This window comes from Labeo rohita, chromosome 7, assembly GCF_022985175.1.
Source record: "Labeo rohita strain BAU-BD-2019 chromosome 7, IGBB_LRoh.1.0, whole genome shotgun sequence".
NCBI classification, from domain to species: domain Eukaryota; kingdom Metazoa; phylum Chordata; class Actinopteri; order Cypriniformes; family Cyprinidae; genus Labeo; species Labeo rohita.
In genome coordinates, this window is record NC_066875.1 from 17,144,953 (window position 1) to 17,170,784 (window position 25,832).

Genomic DNA, 25,832 nt, shown 5'->3' on the forward strand with positions numbered 1-25,832 from the left:
CACTGTGCAAAAAACACAAGGGCTGAAAATCAATCCTGGGAAGAATCCAGGTTCATTCCTGATACACACTATAAACAGACACTTCGTGTGAGTGTTGCTCTTTTATGACTTCTTATGATAACTGCCTGTTTTACTACTGTATCTGAAATCATTTTAAAGAATGGACTGCACAATTAAATAGTTATAAATTATGAAAAAGATCTTGTAGAGAGACATCAAAAAGGATCTCATTTTTAAATTGAATTAATGTTAGCAGTGCAAATTGATCAAAATATCCATCTATAGTTACAATGATATCTATACTGACAATGCATTTGACAGACATTTTTATCCAAAGCAACAAAAACTGTACTTAAAATATAAACTGTATCAACTCGTGCAATCTTTGTGAATGAGATCCAGCTACAGGAAGGCAGCACAGTTATATCTTTCCATTAGTCCTCCAGTGTGCAGTGTGGTAACTTCACCCACCAGCATTCATATGTCAATAGCTTAACCTGAAAAATGCCTTGTGAACTCAGCACAGGCAGTGAAGCAGCAGCGGGGTCATGCTCCGCTGATTATTATCAAATCCAGCATGTGGATCCAGAGTTCCCAGGGTGCTGCAGAGGTTAACGTCAGGCCATTAGGTGCAGTTACCCTCTGGGCTTGATGATGTATCCCTAAAACGCTGTAGAGGTCGTGAACACACGGGTCTGACTAAGGTGAAGAGAGTGTAAGAGCTTACTTTCTCTGTCTGTTTGGGTGCGCGCGTACACTGGATTTGGTGAGGCCTGTTAAATCCAGGAGCTTACAGGATTAGCTATAAAAGTGCTGAAGGTTCTTCATGTGAACAGAAAGCACAATAACAGTCAACTTTCTTACAAATATCAAGGTTACAAATTAACCACCCATAGTTACTGCCTTCAAACCCTCTCTTATTTATATAAACAAACATGAATTGAGACAAAGCATTGCTTTTCTTTTGTCACCTGTAAACATTCTTTTCATGCTTTCTCTGCGCTGTTGATTAATGAGAGCACTAAACCTTAACTGAGCTGGTCTGAACTCGACAGACAGAGTCGTTCTTGGCTCACAGCATTTCTAAGACATTCACTTCACAGTAGCCAGTCACTCGCCTTTTTTGTCATCACTGGGAAATCACATTAATTGACATGAATTCTTTCAGGTGGTGCATAAAAATGTGACAGAGACTGCTTTATTTAACAACGTCAACAAGCTCCTGTTAATCAAGAGAGATGTGGGCTGAATAGGGGAGGTCAGGCCACATTGTGAGGTATTATGTCTAAGATTTACACTAATGCCAGGAAACATTCCGCCAGATACAGCAGGACTAAATCAACAAGAACAGGGCACTTTTCAACACTTGCTGGGATTTTTCATTAAATGTGGCTGAACAACTTGACTATGTTGCTCTCCTTTACCCATTCTGGCTTGTGGTAACACAAAAACTAAACAAAAAGTTATGTACTCTCTTTTGGTGGCCATTGGGTCTCTGTGAGATATGCCCTCTCCTGACCTTTTATAGACTATGGGAAAATCACTGGTCACTATGGTAGCCTGTTTAACACGACTAGGGGAGGGTGTGTCAAATCTGTAGTAGCTCTTAAGGTGAGAGTAACAACACTGAGGTATAAAAGGTTTAACAGAGAGGAATCCAAAGTGGGGCATAATGCAGTTTTGTTGCTTTCTAAAGGCTTGACAACATGAAGCAACAAGTATAAACAGTATATGAAGTATAGGGCATGCAGGCCTGGTCAGTGCACTGCAAAGAGGGGGGTGAGTGAATGGGAATGTAGTGGAGCTGGCCGCTCTTAACGAAGAGGTGGGAAAGGCTGTTGAAATACGGTCGCCTACTGTGACACCCTGTTGCTTGCTGGCTGCCAATATGGTCCCCCTGACAACATAGAAAGCGCACTAGCAATCACAGAAAGAGACCAAGTATGGCTAGTGTTTCTGTGAAATTGCTACTGTCATTAAAGTCTCTACAGGCAGATGATAATTACGCTTTTGAATTAACACACTGCTAATTAACCAACAATTGCATCATTAAGGATTTCAGTTGCACTGAAGAAAAGGTTGGCATGATCAAGAAAAAACAATAGCAACAATGCACATATAAGGTAAACACTAGGGCTGCCCCCTAATAGCCAACTACACAATAGTCGATGAGAAGAGGCTTAGTCAACCAAATTTTAATTAGTCAGCTGGTCGCAGAAAGAAAACTCAACAGGAAGTAGCAGAGTCACACAGACTGTGATGGACAGCCCTTACGAAAAATAAGTTTATTCAGGTGTGCTATTAGTATACTTCTTTTAAACAAAAAAATAGAAAAGTTTACTTTTAGTCTACTTTTTATGTACTTCTCAGAAATATACTTAAAATGACATTTACGTATACTTGACTTACTTAAATATTTACGTGATACTTACAAAAAGTCTAAATATATTTGAGCTATACTTGTGCTCCTAGAATACGTGTTTTCATTGTTATACGTTAGGGGGCACAAGTACACATCTTCTGTACAGAACTGTTTTACCTGGATAAAAACAGGCATACTAATACCTATGTATAAACAATGAGACCAGGATTCCATGTGTCTAACATTATTTCATGAGTTACTTCAATGGACATGCAATCTCGTTTCATTTACCAAACTTCATTTCTTCATTCACATCACACCAATTTTTGTAGGAAATAATAAGTGAAAATGAAAAACAAATTACTAGTTATCCACCTTATTTTTCCCGTAAGAGTGGGTGCAGCCATTTGTATTTTTTTTTGTGTCTGGCTTCCGGTCTCATCCACTTCCAGCTATTTTTAGCTGCACAAAAAGCTTGTTTTGCTGCTTGATATTGCAAACGAGTGTGTTTTATCATATTATTTTAATGTATTGTCTTAATTACGAACACACTGGTTTGTAGTGCAAATTTACTGCACTTTGATATTCTTCTCATTATTTCCCTATGGCGGATTATGACAGGACGTCTAACACATTACCAGAAAACAGTTTACTTCCGCATTGAAAAATAAGGTGGATAGTTACTGTTGCTTCAAGCTTCAGTGTATTTCGAAACCATGCATTTCTATAAAAACTCACTTTTTCTCCCTGTCAATCTCTTCTCACCTCCTCTTTTTCAACTGAGATGTAGACAAAAGCTTGACATGTTTCTGCAAGGGTAAGATTATGCATATCCCACCATTATAGGCAGACACACAATCTCACTCACTTTATACACATTTTTTACTCTAGTTGTGGGATAGAATTAGTGGAGATCTGGTAAGCTTTCCGCTGAATTCAGGGGCAGGATAATTCCATCACAAAAGTGACAAAATATATTATTATTAAAGAAACAGTACAAAACACAGTTTGATGGTAAACATTATTCATAGGTGATTAATAATAATAAATCACACATTTCACAGCTGTTAAAAATAGATAGTATGAATGTTTGTAGCATGAATGAAATTCATACTACCCTCATCACGTTGTCAGTATAATTGTGACCTACAATGTCAGTTGTGTCGCTTTCCATACTCCTCTCTCGTGGCCTCATGGGACAGTATAGTCAGTATAGTGTCCACTTCTGAAATTCGGACAGACGTAGTTCTGAATTCAAACTTATGAATTTGTTTGTTTTTTGCATACTTTATAAAAAGAAAGTAGGCAGATGCAGGTCAGGTTTATAATGTATAGAAACTTTTATCAGGTAAATTTTTATCTTGTTTGTTTACTGTTTGTTGTGCTTGTTTGAATACTGACATTGCTTCAGATTGTGGGTGTAGAATGACAGGAGCTGTTGTGCTGTGTGAAAAGCTATTTTGAATTTTATGCTAGTTTTTCAATACCGAGGGGGCCTTTCTTTGCCCGGTTGACTTTCCGGCATCCAAGGTTAATGACAGTGCAATGAGGCCCAGTCTGAAGCTGAGAGCCCCCCATCACATAACTAATCGTCACTCATCAACACATGAACCTGTGCTAACGTGCAAACGTATATGTGTTTGTATGTTCCCATGTTCACTTCACAAAAGACAGAAAAATAAATGTGTGCACTCCTTGCTCTCTTTTGTGTATGTTCATCAGTTCAGGCTTTGGTTTGACGTTTCAAGAAAAGCTGTTTATCGTCATGATTATCTGATTTTTGACAAATGATTGTCACTGGGCATGACCAGAGAGACCCTCTCTGGCATTCCATGTTATATAAACACACGTTCACACGCAAACAGGCAAAATTTGGTTTCTTTCATACTGAATTACTCACATGATCTCCAAGTATCTATAATGTTTTCAGGTTATCAAAGGCAAATGCATTTAACTGGCCTCTGATAAATAACCATCAGTAACAAATAACTAATTTGAAGGCCCATACAGAAAGTCCACTGCTTGCCACAAGCATGCTTGTTTATTTAATGGCTGGTTAATTTAATAATTGCATAATAATGCAGCTATCGATAAGAATGTTTGAATCAGCCCTATTTATTACATTTTACCACGTGTAGATACTTTCCACAGCATTTCCACAACAATAGTGCAGAACATCTGGTGATTCATCATGCAAGTTTGTATCTCACAATTCTGACTTTTTTCCGACAATTGCGAGTTTACATCTTGCAATTCTGACTTTTTTCTCAAAATTGTGAGATATAAACTCACAATTACGAGTTATAAAGTCAAAATTGCGATACATAAACTTGCAGTTGCATGTTATAAAGTCAGAATTGTGAGATACAAACTCACAATTCTGAGAAATAATCTCGCAATTGTGTCAGAATTGGGAAATATAAAGTCATAATTCTGACGTTTTTCTTAGAATTGCATGATTTAAACTCACAATTGCACGGAATAAAGTCAGAATTGCAAGATAAAAACTCACAATTCTGACTTTTTTTCCCTCAATTCTGACTTTTTTGTGAAATTGTGAAATGTAAACTCACAACTGCGTTATAATTCTGAGAAATGACGTCGCAATTCTGAGAAAAATATTGCGCGATAAACTCAATTCTACGAAAAAAGTCAGAAATGAGTTTATATCTTGCAATTCTGACTTTGTTTCTCAGAATTTACTTTTTTTCTTAAAATTGCAAGTTTATGTATCGCAATTTTGACTTTATAACACGCAATTGTAAGTTTATATCTTACAATTATAAGAAAAAAAGTCAGAATTGCGAGATGTAAACTCTCAGTTGTGAGAAAAAAAGTCAGAATTGTAAGATTAAAAAGGCGCAATTACCTTTTTCTATTTTTTATTCAGTGGCGGAAACAGGATTTATACCTCTGCTACATTTGCATCTTAAACTTAAATCTTTTTGAGGCTATGGTTTGATGGACAGAGACATCACAATCCACTGAGATCTGCAGAGGAAACGGAAAGCATGTTTGATGAATGGGGAAACTTGAAGGAGAGCAAGGGTCAAACAAGCATCAAGTAGCTCAGACTACCTGGTGGCATGAGCTCAGTCCACTTTATCTATTTCAGGGAAGCCTCTAACACTGCAGAAGACCTAAGTAAACATTTGGTGGACACTAAACTCTCATGCTTGTTAATTTAACAACTCAATAAATTAAGAATTATTTGAGGAAAAATCAGTTTGTGTGTTCAGTTTAAGTAAAATATTTACAGTCAATCTTGTTTCATCTAATTATGTTTTCACAGGTGTTGAGCAGTTTCCCTGGGCTTTCCATTAAATCTATTACGATTGAGATCTGTTTAGAGGGTAAATTCCGAACATATACAAGCTTGTTGTATCATGAAAAAGTTTTTTTCCCCCCATTGGCTTTTGGATACACTCCACTGTCAATATTTACAGTCAATAAGACTTTGGAGAAAAACAACCCTTAATAGATATTAACACCATGGAATGCAGCTTGGAAGTTAGTCTTCCAGGTACATGATTCCCTTAGCTGGGAAATTGAATACGTGAAAGGACAGATAGATTCAGAGGAATGAGGAGCGGGTGAGTAAAGACAACATGTCTTAGCGTGAGCCCCCATCGGGTACACCTGAAGATCGCCTATCCTCACAAAAACAAACATGCTCTGTGTTTTATCTGCATTCTTGTTCCAGGGCTAGATCTTTGGTCAATATCAGATCCATCACTCCACTTCTGATTTCTAGCCTTTTAAAATCCATTCATGTCATTCCACTCTTGCTCCGCCTTGCACCTCGGGCAGTGTGCTGCCAAACCCCCCCACTGGCTAGTGTGTTATTGAGATGATTGGGGTCTGTAACGAAGCAGATCCTTTGCCCGTGGCAACCCCTGAGTTCAACAGAGCTTATTTCAGCCCAGCAGTCTGTGGAGCCCAGAGCAACACAAGCACTGACATGACACCCTATCAACAGGGTGATGAGATAATTATCGATATTTATAAAGCAAGTTTATCCATTCACATATTTGACTTTTAAGCAATACTTACTACTGCATTATGAACACAGACATAAGTTTAAAATATTTCAGCCAAGACCAAAGTCTGTCTGTCTGTCTATCTATCTGTCTATCTATTAACAGAAAGTTAATTTGGGGAGAGGATACACATTGTTATAGTGTCTAATGTCTAGTATTTAAATATGTGAATAGTATGATGCACTATTAATATGAAGACAAAAATAAAAGCAAAGGCTGTCACAAAATGAAAGCAAAGGCTACTGCATCTATTCCTCTCAGAAATCTACTGATTTGCCGGAAGTCTTGGGATATTTATTATATATATAATACTTTTTAAATAAATTGTGACTGTAGTTGTATCTGCCTGTTATATCCTGTGTTTTATATTGATAAATGGTTAGGTTTAGGGGCAGAGGGTTGGGTTTACGTGCTCATAAATGTGTAAATAGTGTATAAATAGTGTAAAAAATTGTTTTGGAAAAAAAACCCAACCCAACATATTTGCAGTAATGGCAAAATTATTACCCAATATGTAATTTAATCATGACGATAAAATTCCAAATGCCTTTTGCGTTTGCAAAGGTGTCTTATTTAAACCAATGGAGGACCCTGCACGCTAAAGGGGTACCCTGTGCATCAAAAAGTGACGCCAAGGGGTACTGACCCTTGGGGTACAAGCATCAGTATGTGACAAGTTGGCAATGAGAATGTGTTGGACAAACAGGGTCTTGGGGGCAAATATTGTGTTCTCCATATCTGAGCAGGATGATTATGTAGTGAAAGCTTTTTCCCATCGTCACAAATGAGACTTCTGTTTCAGCTTAAAGATCTCCTAGAGATTTTACATTTATATTTTAAAATTTGAACAACACATTTGCATATTCATTGTATTGGTTAATGGTGGTTAAAGGACACGGCATGCAGAAAAACAAATGGAGTTTTATTTTGATTGTTTTAATTTTAAAATTATTTATTTAAATTTCACATTTTTATAGTTCAAATTTATTTAAACTTCCCATCTTCACTGATTTAAAAAAATGTCTCAGTCTTTGCCACAATAACAAATTCATGATACTGCAGTCAAACATCGTTTCAATATGAACATTTCTTATCAAATTCTTCCAAAACCAAGGCATCTACATTGTTTTATCCACATTCATTTCATAGCTCCATACAACAGTTGTCTTACTTATGTCTGTTTTCATTACCCCCTAAGAATCTTTAGAGAAACACTACAGACATAATAACAGTATTGCCAATTCTGCGGTTTTCCAGAGGAATTGGGCTACTTTAACACTGTTGTTTTGATGCAAAGTTGAGTTGAAGCGACCCTAATAAAATCATATTTAGCCTGTGAAATATGAATTTATCAGGGGAACCGCAACAAAAAACGTGTATTTTATCCCCCGGAACGCGGGATTTTTAAAGGGGGACCTCCTTCAACACGCAATTGGCCTAGTTTTGGTCTATTTTGAATAGCAATTGTGTGGGTTTAGTTGTGAAACCTGGCAAACCTACATAATAAAGAACTGTCTGAGTTCAATGTCTGAGCAAAAAAAAAAATCCTCTGGGAATCAACTGGCTGCTGAAATGTTAAGTTAAGTTTATGAAAGCGGTTTAGGGCAGGCATAGGTATATCCTACATATGCTCTCTTTCGGTCCAAAGTATGTGTATAGGAAAACTTTGCTGGCCGGTGTGAAGCAGAACTTGAAAGCTGGAGTAATATCACAGGCCCATGTTAAGGAAAAGTTGAGTAGGGGAAGGGGACCATGGACCATTGGTGTGATCTCAGTTTGCGGTGCTCTAAAATCTGTTAGTTCAGCTTGGTTCTGTAAACTATTCTTGGAAATGTCCATGACCAAGCATTCATCCTTTGGAATGAGAATAAGAAAATATTTTGCTTTTTAGCAATCACACTTAAGGACCCATACTTCTGTTGGAAAAAAGTGAGAAAGTGTGAGAGAAAGTGTGCTGGAAAAACACAACCCAACCATGTAGAGCATCAAAGCTCTCCAGGTAGGATATAGATGGGCATATATCACAACTCATGATTCATTTATTCCAAGTGGGGACACAATTTTTGTTTCACGGTGAGCCAGAGATTCTTCTGATTTACAGCATGGAGCAAACCACACCAGCATATGCAACTTCTAGGGTTTATGTTTATGGTTTTTGTATCTTTTGTGATGGAAGACCCATATGGAGCTTGTAAAAACATCCTGGTATGTTTAAGCGCATTTGGGTCCACACAACATGAAACAGAGTTTATACATAGCATGTAAATAAAAGACATGAAAAGTGATATATAACCTTTCCAATGTTTGTCAAACTGTCCAAACATGTGAGACTGTAAATGTACTGTGTATGCATGACACATGTAAAAGCATTTAAGGTTCACCACATGTAAACCACCTTTTCGAAAGAAATGCCTAATTCAGAGAAAAACTACTAAAGCAATATCTTACTTTGGAACTGTACCCTTTTCGCTTTTCTACAGATTTTTTAGTGTTTATTTAATTTCATCTATTAAATGTACTGATTTCCTTCTCCATTTTACTCTTTTCCATTTACGATGATGCAACTTCTAACAGCAATGCTATCTCACTGACTATTGCACTACTGAAGCGATCCAAGATCACTTGCAAGTTTTATACAAACTTCTGATGAAGCCTCACAAAGTTCCAGTGAAACTGGCATTTTTACATCACTCTCAACAGGCAGAAAGAGCCTGGAACGGCCTTACGACAGGCTGAAGGAAATTGAGCATCACAGGCTGCAGGCCGACACTGTGCAGACCACCTGCTATGAACGCTACAGGAAACCACCACTCAGCAGTAGGTCAGAGTCTAAGGCTTTGAAGCCACACCAGGGAAACATTAAAACTCAGTTTGAGTTAGAGAAAAGGGCAGCGATTGGCCTTATGCAAGTCCCAAGAGCACAAAGTGTTAAGAGAAGGAGTCTCTTGTCCATCATCGCCACAGGAAATCGGCACTAGGCTTTGAGCAGTGGACTAAATCCCCCTGGGAGGCCAATTTATAGCTCAACAAAGTGCTGAAGCTGAAGCTAATGGTTTACACCACACAAGCCTGGTGAGGTTGAAGTCCCATTTGGTTTGAAGACTGCGATACAGATGTAATTACTTCAGCCTGGATATTTCAGCCATATCTCTGAACCAGTTCAACGGATCATTACACACAGTTAATCAGCAATGCAAGTATGTTGTTATACATTTCCCATTAACGAAAGGTAATGTCCTCCCACGTTGGCTCAAGCAGGGCCAAAAAAAGAGAGAACTGAAAAAAAGTTCTTGACTAAGGGAATGACCTAATGTGCAAAGATGTCAAAGCATGCTGCTCCTGAACTTCAAACAAAGTTGTAAGCCTTAAGCCAAACTCATCTACTAAAACCTGCTGTGTCTCTGACCACAGTTTGATGTAATCCATACTACAAAGCTGGATGTTAATGAATGAACAGAACAGAGACAGATTGTATACACTTCCTCCCAGACCGCCGGAGTCCTGAGGCAAACAGAGTTGAATATTTACAGCACTGCAGGATGTGTGGAACACACTCATGTTTGGTTGTCATTATCAGGGGATAAACATAAAGACATGTATGCACGCATGTATATGTATAATGTCCTCCAACCAGTTACATGTCCTCTTTGACTGATAGGACAGGGAAGGCTCACAGAAAATATTTAAAGCAAAATATATAGAAAAGCTGAGAACTCTGCTTCTCTTCGACCAGGGATGCTGTGCTTAGTTGAAGCTCTTTGACCTTAAAATATTTACTTGAAGTACTCCCTGATATTTTAAAATTAATATTTCAACGCATTTGCATTTTTACAGTACTCTAATGTTGGTTAAAGGGATAGTTCACCCAAAAATAAAAATTCTGTCATTAATTGTTTACTCATGTTGGTCCAAACCCATAAGACCTTTGTTCACCTTCGGAACACAAATTAAGGTTATTTTTGATGAAATCCAAGAGCTTTCACACCCTCACACCCTTGCTCACAGCAACACAGCCGGCGCGTTCAAGGCCCAGAAAGGTAGTAAGGACATTGATAAAATAGTCCATGTGACATCAGTGGTTCAACTGTAATGTTATGAAGCCACGAGAATAGGGCTGAAATGATTAGTCGACATTATTGACAATGTTAACAAAAAAAATCTGCAAATATTTTTGTTGTCAAGTAGTCATTTGATCTCATAAGACCTAATGTAAGAGCCTACAATAATGCTGTTTGACCAGTGTGGCACTGTAGTGCAAGATTGTAATTCAGCCCTTCTGGATGCAGTTCAAGAGAAGAAGTAATAAATATATGCTGCACGCTTTCTTCTCAATAACGAAAAGTGAGGAAAAAAATGATTTGCAGAGATCAAAGCTTGATACAGCCCAGGACTGTTTTGATTATCATAACCCTATAAAGTATTTTTAGAGAGATTATGTTGTGAATAAAACAGTTTATCCCAAAATAAATCTTATCACTTACCTTTATTTTGTTTCTTATCTATATGACTCACAAAAGGAGATTTTAGGCAGAATGATGTCATTCAGTTACTTTTTATTTAGCTAATTAAATGGTGAATATAAGAGTATCTCTTTCTGTCATCTCATTTTGTGTGCCAAATATATTTATTTGTATAATTTAATTGTATAATAATTGTAATTACATAATACGATTTCCAAAAGCTGAAGCTTTATATTTTAAATAATTGCAAAAGCTGAATAATAAATCAAAGTCTACTGATTAATCAGTGGAATAATCGACGATTAGTCGATCATTCTACTAATGGTTAGATTAATCGATTATCAAAATAATTGTTTGTTGCAGCCCTATACAAGAATACTGTGCACAAAGAAAACAGAAATAACAACTTTATTTAACAATTTCTTCTCTTCTGTGCCTGTCTTCGATGCACGTTCACGAAAGTACCATGACCAAGTACCTTTCTGGGTCTTAAACGTGGTAGTTGCGTTGCTGTCTATGTAGAGTCAGAAAGCTCTCAGATTTCATCAAAAATATCTTAATTTGTGTTTCCTGAAGATAAACAAAGGTCTTAATGACAGAATTTTCATTTTTTGTGCGAACTATCCCTCAATAGTCATATGACACGCAAGCATACAAAATATTTAATCTTCTTGTAGAACAGTTATATTTTGATGTTTTAAGATGAGATTTTTTTTCTAAATTTAAATTTTACACTTTATAATTTACTTATTAGCCTTCTATAAGTTTCATATCTACTCTAGTTTCAGAAAAAAAATTCCAATAAAGTCTCAATACCAAAGTCCATGATACTGCGTTCAAATATCTGAGATTTCATTTCTCATTAAGAATTTTAGAGAAACATTAGCGACAGAGTTGAAATGTCATAATAGAGAACTTCAACTCTAAAAGAGCAACGTCTAAGCAAATAAACTTACTCTGGGAGTGTACTGGTTGCTGAAGTTTTAAATAAGTAAAAGCCTAAATAAATTGTACAAATATACCTGACTGAATTAACATAACATGATGTTCTTATTAAAGCTAACTGCTTAAAACTTCCTAAGGGGGTCACGGAAAGAGTTAATGTGGTCCAGATTACACTAGTTAGAGACACGTTGTGTATCACTGTTAAGATCAGCCTAGTAGTTCTTGTGCTGTGACCTTGTGCTGAACCAACGCAGTACAGCTTTTCTTTACCAAAGGTACAAATCTTGGCCATTAAACAGAAACCACAGATCACATTTGGTTGTAAAACATGGTGAAACCTAATGACTTGGCTGGAGGACACTCAACCAACCAATGAGCTGACAAACTCATCACAGTCAATAAAAACTCACCAAACTATTTCTGAAACAGCTCAAATCTTTGGTATATACAAATCTTTAAATGTAAGGACCACTACCCCATTTTCTTTTTTAACTCTCTCCACTTGCCCATGTGATTACACCAACACACTAATATAATTAACAAACAGTACACCTTCATTGTCGTTTACAGGCCAAAGCAGTAAAAAGCAGACCTGCCTTAAATCTGCCTTGGAGCAGTTAAGCGGGAACAGACAGGTGAGACAGACAGATAAAAAGGTCATGGAGAAAGTGAGGAAGAACACTCTTCTTTCAAGACAGGACAGAGGGGCGACACGAGGGGGGAAACCAGAGAGCAAGTAAATGGTGGTCTCAGGAAAGATATGATATTTTTGGATTAAGCAGGAGGGTAAATGTTTGAGAAGGAAAAAGAAAAAGCATCAGAGCGGAGGGTAATAATACAGCGGATCAGAGGCGGTGGGTGTGTCTACTACTCTTTGCAGGTGAGGGGGTTCAGCTGCTTAGCCAACGGTTGGAGACTAAGCTGAGGCCTGCCCCGTCACGGATTTGGAAATGCCATCACGGGAATGTCTAGCTCCAGGGCCTTAGGCCTGGAGGGGAGCTGACGTACACCATTTTTCATTCCGTCTTAACATCCGCAAGCGATGAAGTGCAGTGAAACTCCAAATGATTGCAGCCATGTACATTACCACTAAAATGATCTCTTATTTAACAATAACGTGACACACATACTTTCGATGCTTTACACATGATGGTACTTGACCGTGCTGTGCTAAACTATGCTACAGTAGATTTCACTGTAACATTATAGATTCACACTCTGATGCTTGAGGTGTAGAAGTGTTTGTTAAGGTAAGAATCACCAGTAATGTATTTCCTGGAATGTAAGTCACATTTTTTCATCATCCGAAACGTGCTACGGCTTATAATCCAAAGCGATTTACATGCATATAATGCACTCCAAGCACGCAAAAAACATGAGCAAAGTGCACATATTTGGATTTGTGCCGAATGAGAGCATTACGTGAACCCAAGTTTTTTTGCATAGCACATTCCTCACATGACGACAGTTAATAAGGTTTATAATGTTTGTGAATATTTTGTTTTATTTACTGGTATTTTACATTATTTGCGAATAATGATAAAATGTTGAAAGAGTTATACACCAGTGTGACTCATCTTTGTTTTTCCTCTCATCTATGCAATTTTGCCCCGGTGTGACTTTCAGAATTATTTTGCAGAAAATATGGTAGTTTTATTTACAATCATGGTTAGGAATATGATCCTGAATAAGTCGCTCCAAATATGTACGACTTAGATTCTTCTGCAGAACAAATATTTGACTTTTTGGCATCAATGCAAGAAAGTATTTCATTTAGGTTTGACAGGACATGAAGAAATGTTTTGCTAGACATACAATAAAATAGCTAAAGAAAACATTGGCTCTATTATGGGCAAGCACCAATCACAGTTTCTTAAAAAAAAATGTAAATTACACTTTCGGTTTCTATACTGGTCCAGAGTTGGGTAGATTACTTACAAGCTGTAATCCATTACTGATTCCAAATTACATGACAAAAAAATGTAGTTAGTAACGTAATCCATTACATTACACATTTTAGGTAATATAATCAGACTACTTTTAGATTACTTTTAGATTACGTTTGACCTAACTTTTTTATTACATTGATTTAAATAGAATAATCTTGTACCATATTGACATAAAAATACAAAGAATAAGAAAATATATTCCATTTGTTGTTATTAACAACATGACGTGCATTAAACATTATGTTATGTCAAGGTTTACAAACTGCTGTTTGTGAGTTTAATGAAAAGCTAATAATTAATTAAATATTAAAAAATATAAAATTTAAATAAATCACCTCAAAATCAACAAAAATAAAAATAGGGCTGCCCTCGACTAAAGATTTTTCTGCTCTAAACATGCGACTATTAGGGGGCAGCCCTAAAAAAAACTGTACAAAATTTTTTTTATTGTTTTATTTGTTTACCTGCATGTTATGTGAACATTAACCAACATCAGAGAACCAATAAACATGCAAATGTGATACTTAATTATTAAAACACTTACTTTAAAAACTCAGGGGTACTTCAAGTATATAAAAGAGGATATAAGAGGATCAGATAGGGTGACCACCTGTCCTGCTTTGCGTTGTACCGCACCGCATTTTCACCCCTTGTCCCACATGTTGCATATTGAGAAAATGTCCCACATTTTCATCAGTCTGTTGGTTTGTAATTATCATATTGAGAAAAGTCCATGCCTTCTTTTGCCTTTTTAATAAAGCTTTTTATTTATTCTTTTGGCATAGTTTCCATGCAAAGGATTTGCGGACCTCATCAAGTGATCTACCACCACCACGCACACGGAAAAACATGATGTTCTCTATTCGTTTTAACCAATTTAAAAATCGAGGCAGCTTTCAGATGCGGCTTTCTTCTTATTTTAATAGTTTGTTTGATGCAGTTTCTATGGTGTTATTTTATTATTTTTACTCTATTTGTACTCACGATTTATTGTAATGTGGGAACACATCAAAATGCGCAAGCACAAATCTCTTCTCTCGCAGGTAGAGTCTATTAACAATAAAAAAAGACGCGCTTTCACTCGCATACATGTGCGTGCTCATAAAAATAAATCAGAGCATATGAAAACAGATGTAATCAGTATTTACGTAGCATAACAGTAGAAAATGTATCTGTCTCACACGTGTCCCGCATTGTCCCGCAAAATCACATCTATGTCCTGCAACAGATCTATTGCCAGGTGGTCACCCTAGAATCAGATGACAAAAAAGTTTGTGCATTTGTACATTTTAATGTGTTTGAAAGACAAAAGCCTTCCAAAGACACAGAAATACATGGTTAAATAACCTACAAAGTGATCATTCGAATAAAAATCAATGTGTTCATCAGTAATTGATGCAATTTTCAAACCTGAAATGATTTATGGAAATCCAGTGGTCAAATGCTGTGTCACCACCTCTGACTGATCTTTGTGTGAATGTCCAGAAAACCTGAAGACCTTTTGAATTTATATAAGCAGTATAGGCCATTTTAAAAAGGGAAATGTAAAAAAAAAAAAAAAAAAAAAGAATTAGGGAAAATCTATAAATAATTTATTGCTATTGTGTGAATAATATGTAATCATGTAATCCATAAAAAAGTAACTGTAGTCTGATTAGAAGTATTTTAAAATGCAATTTAATTACAAAATTGGAAAAACAAAGGGAAGAATGGATGATGTAGTCCCGTAGAGAGGGAGAAGAGGCCAAACACAGATGAATAAACACAGCTTTTTCAGTAACAGGATTTCATGCAGCACAACACAGAGTAACTGCATGATGCATTAATTACACAGATGCGGTATAAATGCAATATTTACTTGCTTATTCACTGCCAATACTTATTGCTGGTACAAAATATTAGTGTGCTTCTATGTCTGTCTATGTTAGAGTTATTCTCAACAATGGTGAACGTATAGATGGACAAAAGTGTGCTTGGCGGTTTTTGCCTTGAGGATGCTAATTCTCTGTGAGGGTTATACAGATGACAGAGAAGGGTGGGGTACATGAAGGAGTTGAAAGAATGAGTGAAAGCAAGCCAGCCATCAACAAATGAAAGAAAAACAGAGAGAAAAGAGCAAAAATCCATTTTAAAACAAAGCGCAAATCCAGCCCAAGGCTACAGTAGATGGTGCAAGACAAGGCGTGTACAATGAACTAAAACAACACAAACATAAACCTACCTATAAGTTACAATAATATGGGGCCCTCTTCACGCAGAAAAAAAACTCTTCTTAAACCCTAAGGGGAATTTTTATTTTCTTCCATCAACCCATCAATCTTTCATCTATCTGTTTTTCCACGTACTCTCCATGTGAGAACTCACTAAATGGGAGAAATCCTACTGCTATTACTTGAGGTAGATGTTTAAACAAATCTCTACACCCATCTCCTGCACCCGCTATGCTAGGGAAATGAACTATATCTCCAATTATGTAACTTGATGAAGAGAAGGGATCAGACTTATGATTTCTGGCAAACAAAAAAAGGTACAAATCAGAAAATCTCTCTTTAATCTTTTTTGTGCGTGTGTGTCAGCGATTAACCACCTAGCAACGCTTTAGCAGACACCCAGAATGCTAGAATAGTTTTCTGTCCTTTCCTCTCTGTTTTTCTTTTCTACAGTGTATCAGAAACCCATGAGTGAAGGAAAGAATGTTAAGATGAAGCTCTCTACACATACTCTCACTCTGTTCCATAGCATAACCTTCGACCCTTTGTTGGCTTTGAACAAGAGTGAACATGGATCTTCGTGAGCTCTATCATAGGTGCAGAGCTGATGGCAAGACGAAGACAAAAATGTCACTGGCATGCCTTTAGACCCGTCACTCTCTTAAATCAGCTGTGGAAGAGAAATCTGTCAACACCTCCGAGACTTTAATCTCCCAAATCTCTGGAATTTATTACTGACACTTTTAAAGAGCTACATGCTGCATGATTTGAAAGGTTCAACGAGAAGAAGAGATCGGGGGACTGAGAAAAAAAGAGAAGATAAAAAAAGACCATTAGGTGATGGGCAAAAAATGACCATGTAGAATATAGGAGACATTGAGGGAAAGAGACACTTTACACTTTGCATGAAATCAAATGATCCTTAGCAGCTGAACATGACACAGTAGCGTGCTGTGATTTAAATTCATGTTGTATTGATTGTAACTGCAGGACATTATAGAAGAGCCTGGCTGGAGATGTGACACAGGGAAGCAGTAAAAGCCAGCCCACACACGTTTTCCCACAAACATACACAGATCTACATACAGCCTGCTATCCATCCTCATGAAAGAAAAAAAGCAATAAAACTGTCTGCTTTTTGGCACTGTGAAAATGTGCAGATCTGAAGGATCCCTCTCATGTACAACTACAAGCCTCTATACACTAAAAGCAGGCCATGTATGGCGTAAGCTCTCAGTGACATTACTTAATATCTACTCAGCAGGGCTGGGCGATATGGCAAAAAATTAAAATCTCGATTTTTTCAGAACGTTCGACTGACTCTTGATTTTTTACGATTTTTAACTAGTCAACTTGAAAATGTAACTACAACATAATTCAAGTAACTTTTGCTTTATTAACCCTCTAGTTAAAGAAAATTCTATTTCAAGTGCACCACACATGAAGTTTTCATGTGCAAATCATTTGCTAAATATCATTTGCTAAATATCTCTGCAGAAAAGATGCATGAACTGCAGCTACATCTTGTACAAACTTGTCTTATGCATATTATATATTCAGAAATAATATGAGGAAAATGCTTTTAAAAATTCTCAAATGTCAAGTTAATTCCAATTCAAATTGACTGAAGGTACACCAGTAGACTATTATTAACTATAAAAGTTCTGTAAAAACAATCAACAGCAGCTTTCAACTTGTTACCATGATGCAAACATGAAACATCAGACATACAGTAGATTTTCATGTTTTTTATTAGATTGTGCTGCTTTCCCATTGTTTTTTCTGTGTAAACATGGACGCGTTTGACTTGCGCTTGTGTCTTTTGCAACGTCTCATGCATGAAACAGCATTCTAAAAATGTTCACTTCCAGACTAAAAAAATGACAGATTCATCCAAGTTTTTTCAGTCGTAAAGAAGTTATGTGATTTAAGGCAAACATTTTAGGATTTTTCTCCATATAGTGGACTTCTATGGTTCCCGTGAGTTTGAACTTCCAAAATGCAGTTTAAATGCAGCTTCAAAGCGCTCTAAATGATCCCAGCCAAGAAAGAAGGGTCTTATCTAGTGAAACTATCAGTTATTTTCTAAAAAAAAATGGACAATTTATATACTTTTTAACCTCTAATGCTCGTCTTGAACTCTGTGCATTCAGGCTCAATAACTCTCATCTCTTTTTTTCCTCCAACTTCAAAATCACCTTACCTCACTGCAGAAGTACCGACCCAGTGTTAACAAAGTGAACACACAAGGAGGGTCAAACAAAAAAAGGGAAAACAGCGATGTAAGTAAGGTAAAACAGTTAGAAGAGAAAAAGAGATGAGCATTTGCAGTAACAAATTACATAAATAGTCAAATTTTTAGAAAATAACTGATAGTTTGTCTAGATAAGAACCTTCTCCCTCGGCTGGGATCGTTTAGAGCCCTTTGAAGCTGCATTTAAACTACATTTTGGAAGATCAAACTCACAGGCACCATAGAAGTCCACTATATCCTGACATGTTTTCCTCAAAAAACATAATTTCTTTATGACTGAAGAACGAAAGACAACATCTGAACATCTTGGATGACAAGGGGGTGAGTAAATTATCCACAATTTTTTGTTCTGGAAGTGAACTTCTCCTTTAAAAGAAGTTCATTCCCATCTTAATTTTAATTCTGTCAATAATTACACACCCTCATGTCATTCCAAACCTGTAAGACCTTTGTTCATCGTTGGAACACAAATTAAAATATTTTAGATGAAATCCAAGAGCTTTCTGACCTTGTATAGACAGCAACAAAAATCACGTTCAAAGCCCAGAAAGGTGAGAACATCAATAAAATAGTCTATGTAACATCAGTTCAACCATAATTTTATGAAGCTACAAGAAGCTACAAAGGTCTTACATGTTTGGAACAATATGAGGGTGAGTAATTAATGACAAAACTTTCATTTTTGGGTTTACTAACCCTTTAAATTATTAAACATTCACACTGACTTTAGGTCAATCCAGGAGAACTGTTTCAAGCTACAGTAAACTGCTATAAAAAGTATCTGTTATATGACAGCTCTCTATGTTGCTATTTCATTTCTTACTAAACTTAATTTGGACCATTAATGTGATATTTAACATATAACAAACACAGAAACAGTAATCTTCTCCATCATGCTCTCAATTGTCTAGAGTTGACAACTCATCTGTCTCAATCCACTTATCCTAATATCAAATAGAGGGCCATAAACATTACCTCCTGGTGTTACAGCTTTTAAATGAATGGAAAGGGGCATAGAGAATTTGTGCCCCAGGGAAGGTTCAAACAGGGAGGGTCACTAACAAATCACAAAGCAATCACAAAGTGTCTCGGTCTGACCTGGAGGAATGTTCCAGAAAGCGACACCTGCAGCAAGGAAAAGTGCAGAAAAACTCTCAACACGTACCAGGCAGCCTAGGAATTTCTCATGGGGGAGTCCTCTGTGATAACACTAAGACAATATTCACACAAAGAGCACAACAGTGTCTTGTGAAAGTGTGAGAAGTGAATGATAATAAAGATTAGTCATGCATATTTTTGTATCTTTTTTTTTATTATGATCCACCTTCTTCTCTTATCCCACACCTAATGCAGCTATTTTACAGGATAAAACTTTTATATTAAATATTCAAAACAAGCACATTTTTGAGTCAAAGCTTTAGGAATTTTAAAGGACAATTATGTCTAACTCTGTGTGTACCTATAGCTCTTGGAATCCATTGCCTTTGGCTAGTTAAAATACTGAAAAACTATCTATGGAACTATCTGTACTGTGCTCAAGCACAAAACCCCTCAGCTAAAGTTCATGTTTTTCTAGACCGCTTTATATCTCTTTCTCTCCCTCTCTCTCATTCTCTCTCTCTGCTGATATGGTGTATAGGAGAGGTAGTTATCATCCAAATATTTCCGTTGCGGTTTCTTTCAAGCTGTGCTATAGTACACATCAAAAAGGCTTTGCACCTCTTCCAGTACTAAGTAGGACAGGATACTGTCCTAAATTATGCAGACACTCACAAACACCATCAGTCTGTTTCAGAAAGGCTATTAGATATAATTACAATTTAGATTATTTTCAATAATCAAGAAAAGTGAATTTAATGCACAAAGTCATTGCAAGAACAGCATGTCTGGAGATATAAACTGTCAGCAGTGATAAAATGGGCATATCTATGCATGTAAATCAAAATAAAAGATATGGAGTGAATGTTCCATATATCATATATAAATATTTGACCTGCTATCCTACTCAGTTTATCATTTCATATTTATATTGTAGCGTTATCAAATACACAAACTCTAGAATTTTCTAAAACATCTTTCCAGGTGTGCAACTCAAGAGTGAAACTTTATTTTAAATGGGTCTAATTAAAACTTTAATCCGGTGCTTGAGATCACATACAAGTTTCTTCTTGTCCTTGCCAAATTTTTATGCCATTTGCCTTGAGGTTTTTGTAAATTACCCCTAGTCTTAAATAGCCAATAATACAATTTATCAACAACCATCACAAATTATTATAACTGAGAGATTACACTGAAAGCAAATAAACTGCATAATTTTTTGGTTTGACAGTACCACTTAGGTTTCAGTCTTTATAGTTGTGAGACAGGCTCCTACTTTTCATTTCTCCTGTTCACTAAAACCTGGCTCGTTGTATTGCCCTGCTCCTCATAATCCAGTTAAAGAATTTGGGCCAATTAACCCTTTAAAATCCATGTAGAAGCTCACAATTGCTGTTAAATATCAGCACACTGCAATAAAGCTTGATTGTTCTTGCCCATAGGAAAAAAAGGAATGGTAAAACCATTCACCTAAAACCCTGACCTCTGTCTTGAACCCATCAAAGACTCTTAAGAACTTTTCTCCTCATTCTTGATGACCTTATCTGAATGATGTTGGAGGTCTGACCCTCTACAAGCTCCATCTACCTCCAAAAAGTCTGAGTTGAAGTGATGTCTACATTAAGAGAGTTGCTTAGTCACTCTCCTGAAAACGTTCACCTTGCTGACCTTTACTTCTGATTAAAATGCAATGCTTTGACATTTCTTTGTATGGGTCCATGATGTACATTTTTTTATGTCTGGGCTCATTTTTGGCGTGAGATCTACTCTCACTTGTTTAAAGGGATGGTTCACCCAAAAATGAAAATTCTGTCATTAAATACTCACCCTCATGTTGTTCCAAGATCTTCGTTTATCTTCGGAACACAAATTAAGATATTTTTGGTTAAATCCGAGACTTCTGACCCTGCATAGACAGCAATGTAACTGAAATGCTTCCAAGCCAGAAACATAGTAAGGACATTGGTAGAACAGTCGATGTGACATCAGTAGAGACAACAAAAATAACAACAAGAGTACCACGATGCATACGTACAACATGCATGAGCTGCGCCTTGTTTACAAGCAGAGGAATGCTCACGTTGTGGTACTCTCTATAATGGTGGAGGATGTGACTTGGAGGAGAAAAATTGTTGAATAAAGTCATTGTTTTAGTTTTCTTTGCGCACAAAAATATTCTTGTAGATTTGTAAAATTACGGTTGAACCACTGATGTCACATGGACTGTTTCACCAATGTCTTTACTATCTTTCTGGGCCCTGGAACATTTCAGTTGCATTGCTGTCCATGCAGGGTCAGAAAACTCTCGGATTCCATAAAAATATCTTAATTTGTGTTCCAAAGATGAATGAATGTCTTACTGGTTTAGAACAACATGAGGTGTGAGTAATTAATGAGAGAATTTTAATTTTTGGGTGAAGTTCCCACCAACACCACTGGTGTCCCGCAGGGATCAATGTTAGGCCCCTTACTGTTCTCCACCCACATCAAAATACTCAATTGTGTTATCTATATACTGTACTGAGTACTGACAACAGTCAGCTGTGCATCATTCCCACCAAATGTCTCTGCATTCACAGAGATTACACTTGGCATGAACAAGCATCTAAATGCAGCTCCTGCGATCACATGTGACTGGATTCTGTCAATGATTTTATGACTACATACCAGGGGTGTGCAAAATTCAGAATTAAGAACTGGCTCCTTTTCAGTTCATGAGTGTGAGTTTGAATTGGCCACCCCACACAGGACGTTGATTTGGAACTTAAATTGGGTTACAGGAAGTAGAATTTACATAAAGATTATTAAAGTATTTTATTAAAAACAAAGAAGCATCGATAGATACACACTCTACAGGAGATATTTCAGATCTATGTTTTAAGTGAGGTGATAGATAGGCATCTAAAATCTCACGACTACAAGTTTCTTTTCAACACAAATGAACTCCTCAACACAGTCAAAACCTCCCAATAAAAAATTTTATCCCCGTTTTCCCCATACAAAACATACTAATTGGCTTCTAGTTGACCCATTCACCACTGCGAACCACACAGAAGCAACTGTCTTCCTGCTTCATGCTACACACGAAACATGAGGAAAATCCAGTCCTCCATTAATTACTACTCTGCTAAGCTGTTTGTTAGAGCAGGCTCTAATTATTTCATGGCTAGACTATACTGCCGCTACTCACTATCCCACCTGCACTACCCTCATGTCTGCTTGAGCCCATCCAAAATAAGATTTAACCTTAATAAATACAAGACTCTGTTTCTGGCCCTATTTTCCACATTCTTTAACTCCTGTAGACATCTAGAAAAGTCAAATCACAACTAGCTTTCAAATAAAGCCTCCTGAGATAACTTTAAATAATACACCTCTATAAGCATTCATATAAACCAATTAAACATGCACCTTACTACCTCCAAATTTTCCCCACCGATTAGCAAAACTGAATTACTCCACTAATCTTTATAGGTTCGTCTGTAGCTACTTAAAAATGTATTTCAAACAATATACTGCTATAATCACTTCAACAGGAGCCAAAGCTGATAATTAGACTAAATTTATGCAAACTAAATGTGCAGGCAAATTCTTGTTAAAAATAAAACTAAGGAAGAATAATATATATCTATACATGAAGAGTTCAGATGCAAAAGCCTTTAAATCCATCTGACGTATTTCTTTAAAATGAGCATTTCTTTCTGGCTACTTTGTATAGGTTTCTATGTAAGTACTGGCACTTCTGATTGGGCTGAGGCTGGAATTTAGCGAGTTTGAAGTAAAAGTATTTGATGGACGTATACTATGTGTCAGGAGCATTCACTCAGTATCATTATCTCATTTTTGATCGAGATGGCTTTTAGCTGGTTTTGCATCTGAACTCTTCATATATCCATGAATGTAGTACTTATTACAGTAGTGAGCGTCATAATGGGTGTGGAATAGAAACAGGGTACTTTGCATATTAATTAGAAGGAGGAGTGTTTTGTCAGTTAGGTGATGAGAGGACTGAAACGCTTCACAAATCAAACAAGAATATACACTGAAAAAATGATGCATTTTTAACGGTAACTAACCATTGTGAACTCTTGACATCTGACAAGTTTAACAAGGCACACAAATGTTTACACAAAACTTAACAGGTTATATTTTGGTACGTGATTGTGTTTTTAAAAACATCCAAATATGTTTGCAAAAGTTAACCCAAACATGATGAGCCAGATGTATACAACTAGGAACAATTTAGAGTTTCAATTAAATAACAAATAATCAAACAAACACTGGCGACATAAACCACAAGGGGAAATGTTGTTATGTGTTTTAAGAATAATAGCAGACTTACCCCTCGTGCAGACACCGCATACAAGACAACAGGTAACACAACACTCCTGTGAAGGGAAATAAACAAAACCATCATACATGCTCGAGAGAAATAATGCGGTTTATTTAACTCGGTGACTAAAACTGACAGTTCACTGTGTAACATCCAAGTATCTGAATTTGTAACCACGCGTAATAAAATGACATATCTAGATAGAAATGTACTTACCAAAACTTCATGTTGCAAAGCTTTCGAGGAAAACGCAGGTAATGTATCCTCGGCGTCTTCACAGTAAGCCTCTGTTAATGGCTTCAAACCTATTCATTTGAGAATCCGGTGAGCGGTTCGTCCACTTCGAAGGGCAACAAGTGAGATAAGGATAAATATAAACAATTAATCGAGAGATGAAAATATAACTTTGCACATGCAATAAGTATTTTAGGAAGTTTTGCCTCTGTTTGTCCTCTGAGAATAAGAGAAGTTCACTCACAAGAAACTTCTGTGTTGGGGAACACTCTGCTCCTCGCGGCGGAGTCGATTCACGCACCGCTGCAAGTGCGCTGTGCTCTGAAAAGAGGGCGGGATTTTCACCCGTCAATCACCCGCGCCTCTCGCTTTTGCCTCTAAACAAACAGCGATAACAACTACAAACTTAACAGTAAACAGTGTGCCACTTCTGTAAACTACAGTATCATTAATGTATATTCTCACACACTACTGAGCATAATAAAAAAAATAATAATAATGAAAATTGGGCCCGGGTAACTTTTGAGGTCTGGTGCAAATTATGACATACAAAAATACATAGGCTACAGACTCATATGGATTATTCATTAAAAGGTCGCGATCTCGATTCAAACACACGCAATCTTATTGCTATGTGATGATGATGATTTCGCCATGCCTATAAAACCTTTGAAATCGCAATCACATCGGAATATTTAAACCTGCTTTGTTTTCATCACCATAATTAGTGTATGTATAAAATATCAAAATAAGGAGAAGCCTAAAACAGACCCGAGGCCCGGCTGTGTCTGAACTATAACTTGAAAATTGTCCCGAAGCCCGGACTTATTTATAACATTTTAGACATTTATAAATGGACTCATTTATAAAATTAAATAAAACATTTCTAACTAATAACTACACTATTAATAATGTTTTTAATATTAAAATGTAGACTGTACATTTTACATGTTAATCTTACGGACTTTATAGACCCCCCCACACCTTCCCGGGCCCCCCCTTCTTTTAGTATGTTCCGCGATCCATGGTTTTGGGCGGAGGGATATGAAGTAGTGCGGTGAGCAGGTTAAGGGGGATTCAGTAAAGTGACGGTTACATTATTGCGAGCGCTGCCAGCACTGGACAGCCTTGAGACTTTACAAGAATCTCTCTGTAACTTTTGAAAAAACGTGCTGGTTTTGCAGGTAGCTCAACGCAGGAATATGATAAGTTTAATAAGTGTTCATAGTCGTAACTGTCAATGTTAAGAGGGCAGATTCTTTGAAAATCAGTATGAACTTAAAGAGTCTCGGCGCGGTGTTACTGCTGTTCCTCACTATAAGTACAGAGGTGCGCAAATCGGAGTCTGCGGTAAGTGAACATTACTTGTTACTACTTTTAGTCATTATATCTTAAAGTGAAACAACCGTTGTTATTGCTTTGAAACAATCACACACGCTCCAGCTAAAGTTTATAAACACAGGTTACTTTATAACATGAAAGTATCGCTCGGTAAGAACAAGTGCGAAACTTCTATGTGACTTAAAACATGGGATTATCATTTGCAATTGTTAAAATACAGTCCGTTATGTTTGTTTGCCTCTACTTTATTGAGTGCAAGTGCAGAGATATGCACATCACATTTTAATAGTCTCAACTGCGTGTAGAAACATGCAGGATGTCCTGTTAAAATATATTATTAATGTTAAATATAAAACTGCAACTTTTTTTAGGATATCAGTCAATAAGAGTTGTAAACTTTCTGTTAACTCTTGCCAATATTATATGCTAGATATTTTTGTTGCTGTGTTTGCTTATTTATGTTGTACTTATTTATTATCAGTAGTTTCATAAATACTCACGTAGTCGTTCTCATGCATATAATATTGCATAAAGATTAACCTCACAGTTGTTATGGTAAATATCTTCTCTCAGCAGTGGTTTCTAATCTGCACCAACGATTTGTTG

At 36.7% G+C, this 25,832-nt stretch overlaps 2 protein-coding genes across 2 annotated transcripts in view; one reads left to right on the top strand and one right to left on the bottom strand.

The window, feature by feature from the left end:
* col4a6 (collagen, type IV, alpha 6) overlaps positions 1 to 24,195 on the bottom strand; it is a 95,079-nt gene extending 70,884 nt beyond the window's left edge. The window contains 3 exon segments of the mRNA XM_051116002.1: positions 23,661 to 23,706; positions 23,868 to 23,991; positions 24,130 to 24,195. Of these exon segments, the coding sequence (XP_050971959.1) occupies positions 23,661 to 23,706; positions 23,868 to 23,878 (57 nt within the window). The 5' untranslated portion in view covers positions 23,879 to 23,991; positions 24,130 to 24,195.
* A 785-nt stretch (positions 24,196 to 24,980) lies between these two features.
* Positions 24,981 to 25,832, top strand: part of col4a5 (collagen, type IV, alpha 5 (Alport syndrome)) — a 46,504-nt gene continuing 45,652 nt past the window's right edge. The window contains exon 1 of the mRNA XM_051116003.1: positions 24,981 to 25,235. Within this exon, the coding sequence (XP_050971960.1) occupies positions 25,158 to 25,235 (78 nt within the window). The 5' untranslated portion in view covers positions 24,981 to 25,157. The remainder of the gene's footprint in view (positions 25,236 to 25,832) is intronic.